This window comes from Salvia miltiorrhiza, chromosome 1, assembly GCF_028751815.1.
Source record: "Salvia miltiorrhiza cultivar Shanhuang (shh) chromosome 1, IMPLAD_Smil_shh, whole genome shotgun sequence".
Taxonomy (NCBI): Eukaryota; Viridiplantae; Streptophyta; class Magnoliopsida; order Lamiales; family Lamiaceae; genus Salvia; species Salvia miltiorrhiza.
This window is the reverse complement of record NC_080387.1, coordinates 52,317,587-52,334,665: the sequence shown is the minus strand read 5'-3', so window position 1 is coordinate 52,334,665 and position 17,079 is coordinate 52,317,587. Positions and strand designations below refer to the sequence as shown.

General features: G+C 37.5%; 3 protein-coding genes across 6 annotated transcripts; 2 read left to right on the top strand and 1 right to left on the bottom strand.

The window, feature by feature from the left end:
• The first annotated feature begins 1,234 nt into the window (after positions 1–1,234).
• LOC130992127 (transcriptional corepressor SEUSS-like) lies at positions 1,235–9,102 on the top strand. 3 transcript variants are annotated; one of them, XM_057916659.1, is made up of 11 exons: positions 1,235–1,492; positions 1,949–2,558; positions 2,673–3,367; positions 3,471–3,590; positions 3,765–3,813; positions 4,035–4,249; positions 4,337–4,405; positions 4,508–4,605; positions 6,353–6,446; positions 7,201–7,270; positions 7,586–9,102. In XM_057916659.1, exons 2-11 carry the CDS (start codon positions 2,309–2,311, stop codon positions 8,548–8,550), a joined length of 2,625 nt encoding a protein of 874 aa, XP_057772642.1. In that variant the 5' UTR covers positions 1,235–1,492; positions 1,949–2,308; the 3' UTR covers positions 8,551–9,102. The 3 variants fall into 3 exon arrangements, with proteins under 3 accessions (XP_057772642.1, XP_057772624.1, XP_057772635.1); XM_057916641.1 differs by having other exon boundaries at positions 1,348–1,492; positions 1,949–3,367; XM_057916652.1 differs by having other exon boundaries at positions 1,352–1,575; positions 1,949–3,367.
• A 1,905-nt stretch (positions 9,103–11,007) lies between these two features.
• Positions 11,008–14,011, bottom strand: LOC130992399 (scarecrow-like protein 1). 2 transcript variants are annotated; one of them, XM_057917027.1, is made up of 2 exons: positions 13,856–14,011; positions 11,008–12,856 (listed from the first exon to the last, which is right to left on the bottom strand). In XM_057917027.1, exon 2 carries the CDS (start codon positions 12,777–12,779, stop codon positions 11,205–11,207), a length of 1,575 nt encoding a protein of 524 aa, XP_057773010.1. In that variant the 5' UTR covers positions 12,780–12,856; positions 13,856–14,011; the 3' UTR covers positions 11,008–11,204. The 2 variants fall into 2 exon arrangements, with proteins under 2 accessions (XP_057773010.1, XP_057773002.1); XM_057917019.1 differs by lacking the exon at positions 13,856–14,011 and adding an exon at positions 13,447–13,782.
• An 831-nt stretch (positions 14,012–14,842) lies between these two features.
• Positions 14,843–15,989, top strand: LOC131009803 (uncharacterized). The gene is made up of 2 exons (XM_057937212.1): positions 14,843–15,649; positions 15,747–15,989. Exons 1-2 carry the CDS (start codon positions 14,843–14,845, stop codon positions 15,987–15,989), a joined length of 1,050 nt encoding a protein of 349 aa, XP_057793195.1.
• Positions 15,990–17,079: the final 1,090 nt, after the last annotated feature.

Genomic DNA, 17,079 nt, shown 5'->3' with positions numbered 1-17,079 from the left:
AATTTAAAAAAAAAATCTTAATGGTGTTAAACAGCCGTTAGGGCGGAGGGCCTGATTATTAAAAATTAAGCACTTTGAGGATTTAGTTGGCCCAACTTCGACTATATGGATCTAAACATGATAAGGACCACTATAATAGGGGCTTATTTGATACTTATCCCATAAATATATTGAAAATGAGTTAGCACTAAAATGATGTTTTGCAACGTATGATATAAAAATAAGGGTTAATCCTGTTTTGAGTATCCAATTTTCAATATTTTTTTAGAAATGTCTCAAAATTTTGTTTTTTATTCAAAATTTTCTATCATTTTTCAAGAACTGTATAACTATACAAAATTTGATAATAAAATGATGAGTTATCTTATCGAATTCTTAAGTGGAATTGTATTATTTTATTGAGCGAGGTTGAAAAGAAAGTCTCAATCTAAGAGTCCAATGAGAGAAATTATTTCATATCTAGATTTTGTATAACGAGATATTTTTTAAAAAACGCTAAAAGTTGGGGACTTTTGAATAAAAAATAAAATTGTAATTTTTTTTAAACATTGAATTGAGGGTTGGGATACAAAACATAATTTACCTTAGAAATAAAAATAATAGTATCATGCAACCACGCAAGTTTTGCGATCCAAAATTGAATTTTGAAATATTTTTGTTAATTTTATGATAGCTCAAGTATTTAATTATATTCAGAATATTTTAATTAAAAAGTAAATAGTTCACATATTTGACAAATCCGGACCCGTGTTACGATTTGGCCCATAATTTTGTGGACTTCAAATCAGACATCCTAAGATATTCTTTTTATTTCATTGTATTTGAGACTCTTTCTGTTTAAGATGTTCCACTGTAAATGAGACTTTTTCATTTTTTTGGTAAAAAATTTATTTTTTAAACATATTTTTACTTTTTCATCTATAACTAAAATACACTTTTTAAATTTTTGTGTTTAAAAAAAAGGTCTCATGTACCGTGTGACGGAGGAGGGAGTATATAGTTTCAAGCAAATTTTTTTTTAGAAATGAGCTTCCATTCCATAAACGCTTCCAAACATGCTACTAGTAAGCATAAGAAGAAGAGGATTTGACTTCGTTTAGAGAGAGAAAGAAAGGAGAAAGAAAAAGTTCAATCCAATCAAATGGAATTTTGACGTCCGCAATAAAACCCCTCTAAACTCAGTTTACATACCCCTCTCTCTCTCTTCATCTCTCTCTCTCTAAAAAAGTGAGCTCAAATAAACTGTCTGCCTCTCTCTCTAGTTTCGCTGAAAGATTTGGGGACGACTTTTTTTAGCGATAGCTGTCTCATACAAACACTGCGGAAACACACATGTTTTGTTGCGCTCTTGACTTTGGGGTTTCCTTGGAGTGGGGAAGTGGAATTCATTCATATTGACGCTCGAAAGAGCTAAAAGAGGAAAAAACATTGTATAAGTTTTTAACTTCAATTACGAGGATTTAACGGATTGCGAGTTGAAATCATTGCTTCTGTAAGTGTGTGCACTGCGTAGCTAGTGTAATTCGCATTCTTGTCAGTAATCGAGTTTTTAAGCCTTGCGCGCGCGCTGTGTGTGTGAGTTCTTGCCCCCTCTCGTGCTGTGTGTCGTGTTTAGAGTTTTGAACCCTAGGTAATATCGCATCATTCTTGGCTTTAGATCGAGTGTTCTTCGTCTTTTCTTTGAAAATTAGGGTTGGATCGAGTTTTTGCTGTTTGTTCGTTTTTTGTACGCCAATTTTGGCTAATTGTTTTCTGTTGTTTAGGAAGTTCAGTTTAGTAATTTGTTTGTTGATGCATTTAATTTAGTTATCCTTTTTTCTAAAGTAAGAATAATATCGTCTAGTGGTCATTTTGGTCTCTAAAAGATTTGGCTTATACTTACATATGTTTACCTTGCTCTCTTTGCTTACATGTAGTAGAGGAATCTGATTCGACTGTTTATGTGCAGGGATTGGCCAGATAGCTGGTGAAACATTGCAACTTGGATAGAAGAGAATCCAAAAGTTAGGATGTTCACCAGTAAAGCTAGCTTCTCTGGTTTCAAAGGTTTTGATAATCGACGTGGATTTGGCACAACATATTTCGAGAACCTCATCTGCGAGGCCTATCCTTTTGCTGTTGCTCACATTAAACATCCCAGAACTTCTAATGATTGGTTGTCTGTTTAAACTCTGGTCAAATTGTACCATTTTCCCACTAGGTTGTAGTCTTGTTTGCATTATGGTAGTGAAGTTTCTAGATTAATGTGATTTAGAGTGTGGGAGTAACTAAGGCTGTTGTAGGATAGACTGTGCTGGTTTCTGCAAATATGGTGCCGCAAGGGCCTCCCCCTCCGCATGGTGGAGCCCAGCCGGTTCCGCCTTCATTGTTAAGATCAAATTCCGGGTTGTTGGGTGGGCAAGGAGGTGGGATGCCCTCCCAGAATGCATTTCCTTCTTTAGTGTCGCCGCGCAATCAGTTCACAAACATGAATATGCTCGGGAATGGTCCCAACGTTTCGTCTCTGCTTCACCAGTCATTTGGAAATGGAGGCTCAAGTTCTGGTTTGTCTGGTCCAGGTAGCTTTCCACGGGCACTTGTTGATGGTGGTCCCCAGTCTGTTCCACTTTCTAGTAATGGAAATGGGATGGGATTCAACACTCCTTCTTCTTATATATCTACTTCTATTGCAGCCAATCCAAACTCATCTGGTCACGGACAAGGACAGCAACAATTCTCAAACCCTTCCAGCAACCAGATGTTGTCTGAACAGCAACAAGCTCAACAGCTTGATCCACAAAGTTTTCAACATAATCAGCAGCAGTTACAACAGTTTTCTGTTCCCAATTCGCAGCAACAACAACAACAACAGCAGCAGCAACAACAACAACAGCAGCATCAGCATCAGCATCAACAATTTCAGGCAATGCGTGCAGGTTTAGGAGGTGCGGGACATGTTAAGCTAGAGCCACAAACCACCAATGAGCAAGCCTCACAGCAACTGCAAGCTTTGAGGACTTTGAGTTCGGTAAAGATGGAACCTCAACAACTCCAAAGTATGAGAAGCTTGGGCCCTGTCAAGCTGGAACCCCAGCAATCAGACCCTTCTTTATTTTTGCACCATCAACAGCAACAGCAGCAGCTCCTTCTGTCCCGGCAGTCCTCTCAGGCTGCTGCAGCCGCACAGATTTTGCATCAACAGAGGCTTATGCAAATTCAACAGCAGCAGCAGCTCTTAAAAGCTATGCCTCAACAAAGATCGCCATTACAACAACAGTTCCAACCGCAGAATTTGCCTGTTAGGTCTCCCGTAAAACCTGTCTATGAGCCTGGAATGTGTGCTCGGAGGCTGACACATTACATGTATCAGCAACAACACAGACCGGAAGTAAGATGTTTCCATTGATTTGATTGCTTAAATATAAGTAAAGTCTCCTTTTCAATGCCTAAAGTGAGTTGTCATTTGATGATTTTGTATTATTGTTTTATAGGACAACAACATTGAGTTTTGGAGGAAATTTGTAGCTGAATATTTTGCACCCAATGCCAAGAAAAAGTGGTGTGTTTCGATGTATGGAAGCGGTCGCCAAACTACTGGAGTTTTCCCTCAGGTGTGTCGGGCTTAAGCCATTATTAGTTCGTTAATTATTGTCACTAGGTTTAATATATAACTAAACCTTTTCTTTACTCAAACGTCAGCTGCTCTCTTTGACCGTAGCTTCTAGATCCATTTCTTCACCTATTATAGTTTTGAAGTTAATACGATCCTCATTGTCTATATACAGGATGTCTGGCACTGTGAGATTTGCAACCGCAAGCCTGGGCGTGGATTTGGTGCGTATATCTCTCGGTTCTGCTACATTATTTGTTGGATTGTTTCCTCTCTGCGATAAATTGGTCTGCCCAGTTATTGATTCTCTGCGGTTCTGTTTGGAAGAATGTGCCTAAGAGTGTCATTCTCCAGAACTTTAAGGGGCATTACTGTTGAAATGTGAAATAGATAGGAAAGAGTTAGTATAACATCTAACTACCAAATTTTGTTTTTCTACTACCAGAGGCAACTGTCGAGGTTTTGCCCAGACTATTTAAAATAAAATATGAAAGCGGAACTATAGAAGAATTGCTCTATGTCGATATGCCCCGAGAGTATCAAAATCCTGCTGGGCAAATTGTTCTGGACTACGCAAAAGCTATACAAGAGAGTGTCTTTGAGCAACTTCGTGTTGTTCGTGATGGTCAGCTGCGAATTGTATTCTCTCCTGATCTAAAGGTTAGATGAAAGCTTTCGATCATGCTTTTCGTTGTTTAAATTTGTACTTATGTAATCACATTCTTTTTCTGTTAATAATTTTGTCAGATATGCTCCTGGGAATTTTGTGCTCGGCGTCATGAAGAGCTTATCCCAAGAAGGTTGCTGATTCCTCAGGTTGACCAGTTGCTTTCACATATATAAAGTTTTTTCCGCATACAATTTACATATTTTGGTTTGTAAAATGTGCCATATCTAACATCACTATTTGAACTGCAGGTTAGCCAGCTTGGCACTGCTGCCCAGAAGTACCAGGCTGCTACCCAAAATGCGTCTCCCAGTACCTCTGTTTCCGAGCTACAGAACAATTGCAACATGTGAGTTTGTGTTACATACCTTCTGAGGATCTTTTAAATGCAAATTTCTTCATCTATTTATTTGGCAAGTAGTATTTAATATCTATTTATAAAGGTACTTTGTTTATTAAGTTAGTCATGTCGTATACATAATGTTGTAGTCATTAACCTTAGCTCAGTTCATTTGGCATCAAGTTAGTGAAGCTTAATCTGTTAGGTACGGTAGCTGGTTTCGTTATTCAGGCCGTCTGTTTTTATTTTAGTTAACTTGCTACTGTTTTCCAGAATTGTTCCAGATCTTAAATGCTAAAGCTTATTCTCATTTGAATTTCTTTCTCTTGCTAACTCCCACTGGTTTGACAAAGCCTTGGGAAGTTGGGATGAAGTGGTAGAGAAGAAATATGTGCTAATTTGTAGTGACCTGACCTCAGAGCCAGGATTTCTTGTTGACATGGTATGGTAGAGAAGAAATATGACCTCTTGGTTCAATAATATTCACATAGTAACTATAAGTTTTTGCATTTGTTTTAGTCAAGGAAAAAATGACACTTTAAAAAATGCTCAATTTAGCTATGAAATTAACTATGGATTTCAATTTGTAGTTATTTTACGACATAATCACAATGGAATCACGATGAATTTAGTTTGCCAAATTAACAACAGATGTCTGTTGCAACACTTTCACAACGGATATAATCTGTCGTTAAAGATTGAATGTGAATGAAATTAAAAATATAAGAATATGTGTATCAAATATAAAAAGGTATATATATCAACATAAAAATACCTCACTTCGTATATTTATAGATAATTTTTTTTGAATTAGTGTATTTATAGATAATTAATCCTAAAATTATTAGAAATACTATATATAGCAATATATATTTTATATCAGCTAGCAACAAGCACTCGCGGAACCAACTTAGTGCAAGGCTGGGGTGCAGTTGCAGCCCCAAAATAATTAAAATAATAATATTAATAATAATATAAAATCATTTTATATTGATTATTTGTACCTCCGATTCAAACTTATACCCCACTTAACCTAGAAAATATCTATCACAAAATATTTAATCCCAACTAAAAAAAATCATTACAAGCTAAATAAAAAAGTTAAACAGACAACATCAATTAGTTTCAATGAGAGAAAAAAAAAGCGCACAGAAATTTTATTTTGTTATCGTGCTAGCGTCTTCTTCCGTTCTTTCGTTGGCTCCTCCGATTATCGTTGCAAACAGTGCAAATTTTTCAGCTATTCCAACTTTCGAAGTCTGCCTATTGTCACAGCTTCAAATATAAAATCCTGGCTCTGAGGTCAGGTCACTGAACAAGAAACCTTTGCCTAGCATGAGTGTAGTGATTTGTCAAAAACTACGAGGGTTACTGAGATCATCAACAAGAAACCTTTGCCTAGCATGGTAGAGAAGAAATGTGTGCTAAAACTCATCAATTGACCATTAGTCTAAGATTGCAATTAATCACAAATAACCAATACAAGGGTTACTATCTTTTATGTGACATCCTTTCCTGAAAAGTCTGATGCTAATTTGAAGATAAATTTCTTATTTGTCTATCAAATTTTGTTTCAACAATTTTGTCTGCATCAAAGGAATTATGACTAGTTGCCAAGAGAAACTCATTCATGAGAAAGACATTATACTATTTATGTTAATCTTAAATTACTGCTATTTTAGTGCATGGGGATTTACTTCCTCCATATGGTATATAAATGTGTTTCCAATTATCAACCTGCAATTTTGCCTTTCAGGTTTGTTGCGTCTGCACGTCAGCTGGCCAAAGCTCTGGAAGTTCCATTAGTAAATGATTTGGGATATACGAAGAGATATGTGCGATGCCTGCAGGTAATATGCATTTCTTCAACTAGTCCTTTCCAGTTTCATTGTTAAAAACCATGTTGAGTTTGGCTCTGATTACTTGGTACAATTGCAAGAATGCTAGAGGCGATCTGTACTCTATATGTGTTAGTTGTTACTTGTTAGGAGCAAACTAAAGATTCTGCCATGATCGAAAACTATAACTAGTATGAGCTGTGTCCTTACTTGGTGGCTGTAACGTTCTAACTGCTATTCTTTTCAACTAACTTTAAAGTTTTTATACTGTAGACATGTTCCCTTGCTAAGGCCATGATAGTTGCCTTTACTCTTAGTAGGTATGATAGTTACCCAAATTATTTTAGAAGTGGGGATTGTTATTAGGTTGTAGTTTTTTCCATCAAGAGGGAGAGACAATGTCCTTTGCATTTCTTTATTCTGCACTTGGTCATCTGAAAATCACAATGAGTGACTAAAATGTGCATTACCTTGGATTTTATAACTCTTTTCCGATAGTTGGTGATTAGCATATACATGATTATATCTAGCCTTCGCTTGTATGTTGTAAAAAAACGACCTCTGACCCAGCTTCATTAATGATGTATGGTAGTTGCTAAAGGTATTAGTCAGTTGCATGTCTTATGCTGTACTAAGAGGTAGAAGTTCAGTTGAGGTCGTTCCTTGAATTCCATGTTTCCTTGAGGCTTGCTATTTGCTAAAGTTACAGCTCTATACTTGAAATACTTCCCATTGTTGATTTTTTATGTTCACTTCAACATTGCAGATATCAGAAGTCGTCAATAGTATGAAGGATCTGATTGATTATAGCCGTGAAACTGGTTCAGGTCCTATGGGTAAGCTTTTTTTGTACTAAGACTTTTATTGTATTGGAAGCTTGAAACTGAATCATACAACTCTAGCTTTATGTAATAACCTGGTGGGGTGCTTTTAGCGACTTTAACAGTAGATATTAAATGACAAGAAGTAATATTTGGGAATTACAGTTGTTTTGACTGATCTTATCTCCAAGATTGGCTATGAAGGGCCTTCTGATTTCTGAATCATGATAACAACCATACCCCTCTCAGTTATGATTCCAAGTTGTTTTGTCGACCCCTGCATATGCAAGATTGTTATGTGTGACCAAAATTGTTATATTATTTCTACAGAGAGTTTGGCGAAGTTTCCTCGGAGAACAAACCATTCACCTGCATTTCAAGGACAACCTCCACAACCTGACAGTCAGCTACAACAGCAGCAGCAGCCACAACAGCAAACAGGGCAAAACTCAATCAATGATAGTTCTGTTGCGAGTGCTGCTACACAACTTGCTTCTGCGGCTGGTACGCCTAGTGTTAATAATCCTGTGAACTCAGCTACCACTACTGCATCTACCAGTACAATTGTTGGGCTTCTTCATCAAAATTCGATGAATTCTCGACAGCAAAATCCAATGTCCAGTATTAACAGCCCTTATGGTGGTAATAGCGTTCAAATGCCATCTCCAGGATCTTCGAACACCATGCCACAGTCTCAACCACCTCCGTCCCCTTTCCGTTCCTCGACACCCCCATCGTCTAACAATCAACAACTGGCTTCACATGGTCCATTATCAGGAGGTCATGTGAATTCTGCGAGTTCGCCAAATATTTCAATGCCACAACCTACTCTTTCTGGTGATGCAGATGCAAATGATTCACAGAGCTCTGTCCAAAAAATCATACACGACATGATGATGTCTTCTCAGCTTCCTGGGGGTGGCATGGCAGGCTTGGGGATGATGGGTGGTGATGTGAAACATGTTAACGGAATGTTGTCAACAAGCAGTAATGGCAGTGTTAGCGGGGGCAATATCCTCGTAGGAACTGGAGTAGCTAATGGCAACCCCGGTATGGGTGTTTCAGGGTTTGGGAGTATGGGCAACGGGCTTGGCCAATCTGCCATGGTAAATGGGATCCGAGCAGCGCTTGCTAATAACTCTCTTTCCATGAATGGGAGAGTAGCCATGGCAATGGCACGAGAACAGGGCATGAATTCACAACAGCAGGATATGAGCAACCAACTGCTCACCGGTGGTCTCGGTGCAGTTAATGGTTTCAATAACCTTCAATTTGATTGGAAAACATCTCCATGATAAGCTTTACATCATTCTGGCATTGGACTAACGGCTGTTTGTGCAGTGTAGAGGGAATGAGTTCCGGTGGTTGGGGATTGGAAATTCGTATATTGAGGGGGAAAGAGAAACAGGGTTTATGAGTTTGCATCCCTCCCTCCATGTTGTGTACTAATCTCAAGGAAAGGAAATGGTAAAGCATAGGTTTTTTGTTGATTGAAACAATACGTGATTCCCAGCGTTTTGAAGATTTACTCTTTAATTGGAACAAGCCCTGGTTGCCTGTTGGACTAACAGTTTCGGGGGGAAACAGCAGAAGTGGCGCATGGCCATCGGAACGTGCTTGTATTGCCCGTCTCAACACATTTGAGGCGTCCTCCAAACTCCGGTGCGGTTGCTGGTTCTTCCACTTGACTCCCACACCCTGCTCTGCAGTTCTGCTTCAACTTTCCCCAATATGTGAGTGTATATAGTTTGGATTGCCTTGAAGCTTATTGTAGAATTTTCTTATACTTCTGCTCAGGATTTATTCACAATAGTTTGATCACTATAATCATCCTTCACTAGTTCTAATATCAGTTTTCTCAACTTCCAACCCACAGTTTAAAATTGTAATGGAGAAAAAAAGAGAAGAATTGAAGAAATCTATATTATATACTCCCTTCGTCTCATTATTGTTGGCCTATCTCTTTTGGGCATGGGTATTTAGGATAATAATATTGTTGTGTAAAAGTTTGTAAAGCTGTGTGGGATCACATTGTTTATAGTGTAAAATCATTATTAAAAATAAAACTTGACCAATATTAATGGGACACCTCAAAAAGAAAAATAGGCCAACAATAATGAGACAAAGGTAGTATAAAGCAGGAGTTTAACAGTAAGTTTTTATCGCTTTTTTTCAGAGTTTAATTATTTTAACTATAACTATCTTTTATTTGTCGCAATTTATATAGCAAAATCATTACATTTCTCTACCCACATTTTGGATATTGCTACATGTCAAAATGACCCCAATATTATCCCTTTTCAATTTTTTTTTTCTTTCAAATGATCTAGTTTGATCAATGATAAAATACTTAATATATATATATATATATATATATATATATATATATATGTATATCAAATTAAATATAAGAGATAGATGATAAAATTATTCATAAATATTTTAATCCTCAAATTTTACATTTGCTAATGTACTAAATAAAGGCAAGACGATAATATCGATAAATGGAAATAAAAAAAGTTATATTGTAGCTTAATCAGGTTGTCAATTTTCTATGAAATCAAGACAATATTCAAAGTAATTATAACCAATGCATGCATCAAAAAATAATTATTATATATACACACATTAATTGATATTATCTTTTATAAATTAAATTTATTTTTACATTGATATTCTTATACACGAAAAATATAATTTATATTTATTTTTAAAATTTTTCATTGACATGTAATAGAGTAATTATTTTATTGTTAATTACATATAAAATAGACTATATAATTGTGAAGTCTGTAATATATATATATATATATATATATATATATAATTGATTTATATAAAATAATCTCAAATCGTGTTATTGTTATCATAATTCTACTATTTTATTTGTAATTTAATATTATTATAAGTCACTCATTAAATTTAATATAATATTCATTGAGTTGATAAAATCATTATCATACACTACTTCAAATAAAATACTAATATATAAATTAATAGAAATTATTCCTTTGTTATTAATTGATCTAAATAATAAATGATGATATATTGTTGTATATATATACTATAAATTATAAAATATATCATGACCCATGCATTGCACGAAAGAACATAAAAATAATGTCATTTAATTTCGATGATCTCTGTGCATCGCACAAGCAGGCAGAGACGGATCTATGTGTTCTAGCGTGGGGGCACGTGCCCCCACAATTTTTTTAAGTAATTATATACATATTTATATATATATATAATTTCAATATATAACAAAAAAGTAACTTTTTAAACTCTCAATTCGTAATACATTGGTTCCACTTACCCATTTCTATTTGTTTATGCAAAAAATCTTTACTTCATTTTTTGAATTATTATATCTTGTTTATCTATAAATTGTACTTTTATTTTAATTTTTAATTATAATGTACATTTATTCCACTTTTTTGTATTAACATTATCCCTACAAATTATACACTTATTTTACAATTCTATTTACAATGAGACTTTTTTCGTGAACAAATTAAATGGAATAATTTTTTAACGTATTTTATATTTATAGTTATTTTGTGCCCCCATAATAAAAAAAATTTGAATCTGTCCCTGCAAGCGAGCATACTCGTTACTCATTAAAGAGCTCTTTGTTCTCTGTCGTCTTAAGTTCGAGTCCACTTTCTCCTACCAAAATAAAAAGAAAAGAAAAGAAAAATAACATGACCTTTTGAATACAGAATACTGATTTTTCTGAATACCTCGCGTAATTTTCAAAAAAATAAAAAGTCCATTCATTCTTTAACAAGATCCTTACAAGACAAGGCAGAAATGCGGATATAAAAACCCGATAGTTACATAGTTAGTTAGTCATTACATTACATAACCCAAACTAAAATAACCAACTAACCAACAAACTAACTAACAACCATTTATCTTCTTTTTCCCTCACATCATGTGATATCAGCTATCGCCAAGCTGAGCTGACTATCAATGTCTTCTCCTCCCATCCAAAATGCAGAGCCCCTTTCTCCTCTTTCACCTTGTACCTCTCCGAGTACTGCTGTATGAGCTTCTCGATCTCGCTCCGAACGTTCCAGCTGATGCCGCACGCGGTGAACCCAGCCATGGTCATCCTTGACCTCCATTTCCCAGCCACCTCGTACCGCTCGATCCTCTCCTCCCCCTCGCATGCCACGACGTTGATGATGTCGCGGGCGAGGCAGTGCTTCTCGACGTTCATCCGGTCCTGGCTCTCCCTAGCCAGGGTCGCATCGAGGGATTCGAACACAGCGGAGTAGTAGTTGTAAGCTTCTGCGAACCTCTGCGGGAAAGGGGAGGTGTTCGTGTTCATGTCCTGCTCGACAACGGTCACGAGTTTTGGTTTCAAGCCCTTGATCATCCGGAGGAGCTGGTCGCGGAGGTTCACGGTCGACACACTCTCGTCGGGTAGGTGGTGGAGCTGGAAGGCGAAGTTCACGACGAGCGCCTCCCCGGGCCGGCAGTCGAGCACAGACGGTGAGACTAGAGCGGTTTCGGCTGGGACAGCTTTGAACTCGAAGGAGAGGTGCAGCTGTTCAGCAAGTAGCTCCAGCCTCTGCCCTATGATCTTTAGGCCCCCGACCGGACGTTGGACCGATTCTGGGTCGTCGACTCCTGTCAGCCGCACGTGCGGGCGGTCGCCGGAAGTATTAGCTAGCGTTTGCAGCAAAGTGTAGTACTGACTGCCTTGGTTCACATCAAAATCCACAATGTGAACTCTTTTCTCATCTCTAAATGCCTCGAGAATTGCGCCGTTTGCTGCCATGAAACCAAAGCGAAAGCACGGGCACACCTCGAAGAGAACCTGCATCGCCGAGAGGCGGTCGGACGAGGGGGCCTCTTTGCATTTCAGTGCTCGGTAGAGACCTCTCCCCGATGCTGCAATCCGGGCTACGAGAGCTTCAACCATGTAAGCTGCAATACGCTCCGAAGGGTCTCCCTGGATCGAGACATGCTGCCTGAGAACACTGATCATGCTCGATGCTCGCTTGAAATCTCCGTTATGGACGACAGCAGCACACTCGAAGAGCATATGCTTACGAGACAGTGGACCGGAGATCACCATTTCCTTACCGCTGGTTGTGCTGCTGAGATTAGAATCAGAGGATGAAGATTCCTTTGGCGAGTCGAGGAAATCGCCATCAATCTCCATGGTGGCGGCATTATCATCGAGAAGCGCCTTCTCGAGTTCTTGAAGCTTTAAATTCAACTTATCTTCATCATAGTCTATGTTACGGGGACTATCCAATTCAGAGGCGTAATCGAACCCTAACGAGGATTGGAATGGATTTTCACCAGAACTATGCTGAGAAGACGAGGACTGAATCTGGTGGCCTAACACATCAGAACTAGATGGTGAGTCGAGGAAATACTTTGGATCGTAACTGTCACTGCTGTACGAATAAAAACCAGATGTTGATAGCCCCGAGCTATCGTTGTCATCTTTCAACGAATACGGCTCAGGGCTCCTAAACAGCGCGGCAGATCCGACCAAAGACATGTTCAACTCTTGGTTCAAACAAACGAAGCAAGAAAGAGAGTTACAGCGTCTACTTCAGCAAGGCCGTGTTAGGATTCCTACAATCATCATACGAGGAAGAATATGAACACGAGAAAAGGAAACACTTTTTGCCATCATTAACATGAAAACGCTTAATCAAACATTTTATGAGTGATGAGTAACTCTCTTTTATTGCATTCAAGAATTATCAATGAGCCTTAATGCTTAATGAAATCCCTCTCGCACAAACACACAGCGGCGAAGCCACATGGTGATGGGAGTCATAAGCCCATCTCGATCAATTATTTTTTTTTTGCTTAGCTTCCTCTTACAAAATCGTCAAATTATTGGTATTTTTCGGCACACACACACACACACACACACGAGCACCAATCCAAATTCGGACTATAGAAACACAGATGCTAACCCCAAAAAACATACCAAAATATGAAATTTCAGCAGTAATTAACAAGAAAAGATGTTGAAAGTTAACACGTCTTCCAAATAAAAACTCAGAATTGAACAAAGACTTCTCCATATAAGTGACAATAACTTCTCGAAAAGCAACATCTAAGTTGAAACAGAATCACCGTCCAAATTCAGAAAAAATAGTAAAAAAGAATCAGAGATTATAAGCTAAAAACAAAGGGTTTAAGCATCAATTTACCTGTTCACATAGAGAGCAAAGAGAAAGAAAGCCCTAGATGATCAAGTCAAGCACCAATCAAAAATCTGCAAATCCCTAAATTAAAAAAATCAGCTCAGAATTGGATTTGAGGGGTTTTGACACAGACAAAAACAAGGTAGTCTTTGAAGCAGATGGGATTAAATAACCTTTTAACTATGCAAAATTCGTAGATTTTGAGGTTTAGTTGGTGGAGAAGCAACAAACAGACAAAATCAAAAGTCCAAGCAAGAAATATCAATTATAAATTGTAAAAATGTTGAAAAGAAGCAGCAAGAAATTAGTGAAGCGAAGAGCCTGAAGAATTATCAAATGATATAAATAAGTACTATGATTATGACATTCGAAGAAGAAGAGAAAATCAAAGTCCTCTAGAAAATGAAGAACTTACCACTGTCATTCCTATCTCCCTTTAATTATGTGATAGAAACTTCTGCAACTTTGATTGATTATTTATCGTTGCTGGTTTTCTGTCTACCAAACTCGGCGTGGACCCACTGAGTCAAAGAGACGACCCCACCTCCATTTTCCTTCAATCAATCATCGCCATTCAATTTTCATCCAAAATGCTGCTATAACCTAAGCATTCTCATTACTTCGCGTCATCAAATTCTTCAATCTAACATTCAATTTGTAAATCATAAAATTTCCTTAGCTCCTCCTCAATCCTAATTATTCGTAAATCTAACATTGAATTCAATCCAGATATATCTAGTCATCTGCAATTCGTAATACTCCCTCCGTCCCAAGAAAGTTGGCCACATTTTTTTCGACACGGAGATTAAGAAAGGGATAGTTAGTGGAGATTAAGGGTGGTCCCCTCAAATTTGATGTACTTTTTGAAACTTAATTAAATTGTTAATTTCAACTAACTTAACAACCACCTTTTTCACTTTTTATAAATTTAATTTATTTTATTTATTAAATTAAAACCATCATTTTCAGTTTTATTTTATTTTCAGTTTTAACTTTCAGTTTTATTTTACTTTCAGTTTTATTTTCACTTTTCAGTTTTATTTTACTTTCAGTTTTAAATTTAATTTTCAGTTTTATTTTATTCAATCATTTAACTTATTCAATCTACCCATAATATTTAAGGAAGTCAATATTTTAAACAATGAGAAAACTTAAACATAAACACTTAGCAATGAAAATAGCGGCTGGAACACTTAGCAAGGAAGTCAATATTTTAATTAATGCACACATTGTGGACTGTTACATAAAGTAAAAAGGCGGCAGTACATAATTTTTATTTGCCACCAAAAATTTTCGGAACACTTAGCAACTAAAAAGGCGGCAGAACATCTATAAAAATAAGGGCTGATTCATTTTTACAAATTCAGCCGATTCCAAAAATCCTAGAAAAACAGAAATACCAATGAGACCACCTAAGGATCTCTCTAACCAAGATCGAAATAAGATTGTGCAATATCTTCTTGCCAACTTGAAGAATGGCAAGCCTCGGTACGGAGCCATGAAGGAGGCGGCATCCCTCTTCAACACATCACAACGTACGATTACTCGTCTTTGGGCGGCTGCAAAAAAACAAAAGGAGAATGGTCAAGAAATTTATCTAGCCAATGCCAAACCAGGTGCAATAAGAAAAAAAAGAATACAAGTCGACATAGAGCTCATACAAAGTCTGGACCTACAAAAAAGATCAACCATACGACGACTCGCAGTGGGGATTAATCAAAGCAAATCAACTGTTTGGAGGTGGGTAAACAAAGGGCTGATCAGAGCGCATTCTAGTGCTATTAAGCCCGACTTAACAGCACCAAACAAGTTATTGCGACTACGGTTCTCACTAGAGGCTTTGGAATTTGATCACATTATGTCGGCTGTGAAGTTTAAGACTATGGACAACACCATTCATGTGGATGAGAAGTGGTTTTACATCACAAAGGCATCAAACAGATTTTACCTAACACCGGGAGAGGGAGATCCTCACCGCACGTGCAAGAGTAAGGCTTTCATAAAGAAGGTAATGTTTGTGTGTGCAGTTTGTAGGCCGGTGTTTTCAGATTCTGGTGAGTGCCTATTTGATGGGAAGATTGGAATCTTCCCACTAATAGAACAACTTCCAGCCAAGAGAAACAGCAAGAACAGACCGGCTGGAACTATGGAAACAAAGCCCATACAGTCCGTGACCAAGGAAATCATGAAAGGATGCTACATAAATCAGGTATGCAAAAATGCAGCTCAAGTATGCAAAGAATGTGGATATGATATGTATTGTATTTTCAAATAAAATATGAACTGTTATTTCATCTTTATTACAGCTTCTACCAGCAATATATCAAAAGTGGCCTGAATTTGGAAGTAAATTGATCTATATTCAGCAAGATAATGCGAAGCCCCATATACTAGACTCCGACCCTGAATTTAGGGCAGCAGTCACAGCTCATGGTTTCAACATAAGAATAGTTCAACAACCACCGAACAGTCCGGACACAAATGTGAACGACTTGGGATGGTTTAGAGCTATTCAGAGCATGCATGTTACAGTTGTGATGATCTTGTGAAGGCTGTTGAGGCATCATATGCAGCACTATCTCCACACACACTTAACAAAGTTTTCCTAAGTTTGCAATCATGCATGGTAGAGATTATGAAACAGCGAGGTCATAATGCATACAAAATCCCCCACATGAGGAAAGATGCACTAATGAGAGCAGGGGAGCTGCCAAGGGATTTGGAGGTTTCTAAGAACTTGGTGGAAGAGTGCATTACTTACTTGACTGAACATGCACCTATGAATTTGGTGCAACAGATCATGGAGAAGTTAGGGTATCCCTTTGCAGATCATGGTGCAACAGAAGAAGGCCTAATCAATGACTTCCAACAATTAGAAATTTAGGGCTGCTAGGTCTTTTTTTTTTAAAAAAACAAGGGTATGTTTTTTGTAAAGAAATTTAGGGCTGCTAGGTCTGTTTTTTTGTATAGCAAAGGTATGTTTTTTGTAAAGAAACTCAGTTATGCATTTTGTAAAGGGCTGGACGCAAATGAATGAAAGACCAAGCAAATTAGTTATGCATTACTCATGTGTGCAGCCTAGTATGTGATGTTCAAACATAACAGAAGGCACCAGCCGGCCTTAAAGCTTCAAACAAGGCACACATCAAACAAGAAGGCACCAGCCGGCCTTAAAGCTTCAGACAACATAGACATCAACACACGAAGGCACCAGCCAGCCTTAAAGCTTCAAACAAGGCACAACATCAAAACTGAAGGCACCGGGCTGTACATCACAGCCCGATACATCAACAACAAAGATGGCACCAAGTGGCCTTAAACATAATGCAAACAAAACACCAAAAGCCAATTTCACAAAAATTCTCAGAAATACAATTCAAAATCATTTTTCATCACAGAATTTAGTTCAATATTTTCATCATTTCAGCACCATGTACACCAACAACCAACAATGCAACAATTAATCCCCACTCAATCATCATACAAAATCAGATAAGACACACTAAAAGGAACATTCTCACCGAGTAAGGAAACATTTGCTTCAATGTTTGCCAACGGGTCATTTTCTTCACCGGAGGGGGCTTCGCCGGAGAGGGCTGCATCTCAGTCTCAGGCACTGGCATCCACCCAGCGGTGTCG

Excerpts from the sequence above, each read along its gene's own strand:
- LOC130992399 (XM_057917027.1), bottom strand. The coding sequence starts at position 12,779 with ATGTCTTTGGTCGGATCTGCCGCGCTGTTTAGGAGCCCTGAGCCGTAT.
- LOC131009803 (XM_057937212.1), top strand. The coding sequence starts at position 14,843 with ATGAGACCACCTAAGGATCTCTCTAACCAAGATCGAAATAAGATTGTG. Across the intron at positions 15,650-15,746 it reads AAGGATGCTACATAAATCAG|CTTCTACCAGCAATATATCA; the intron begins GTATGCAAAAAT and ends TCTTTATTACAG.
- LOC130992127 (XM_057916641.1), top strand. The coding sequence starts at position 2,309 with ATGGTGCCGCAAGGGCCTCCCCCTCCGCATGGTGGAGCCCAGCCGGTT. Across the intron at positions 3,368-3,470 it reads AGCAACAACACAGACCGGAA|GACAACAACATTGAGTTTTG; the intron begins GTAAGATGTTTC and ends ATTGTTTTATAG. Across the intron at positions 4,406-4,507 it reads GAAGGTTGCTGATTCCTCAG|GTTAGCCAGCTTGGCACTGC; the intron begins GTTGACCAGTTG and ends TTTGAACTGCAG.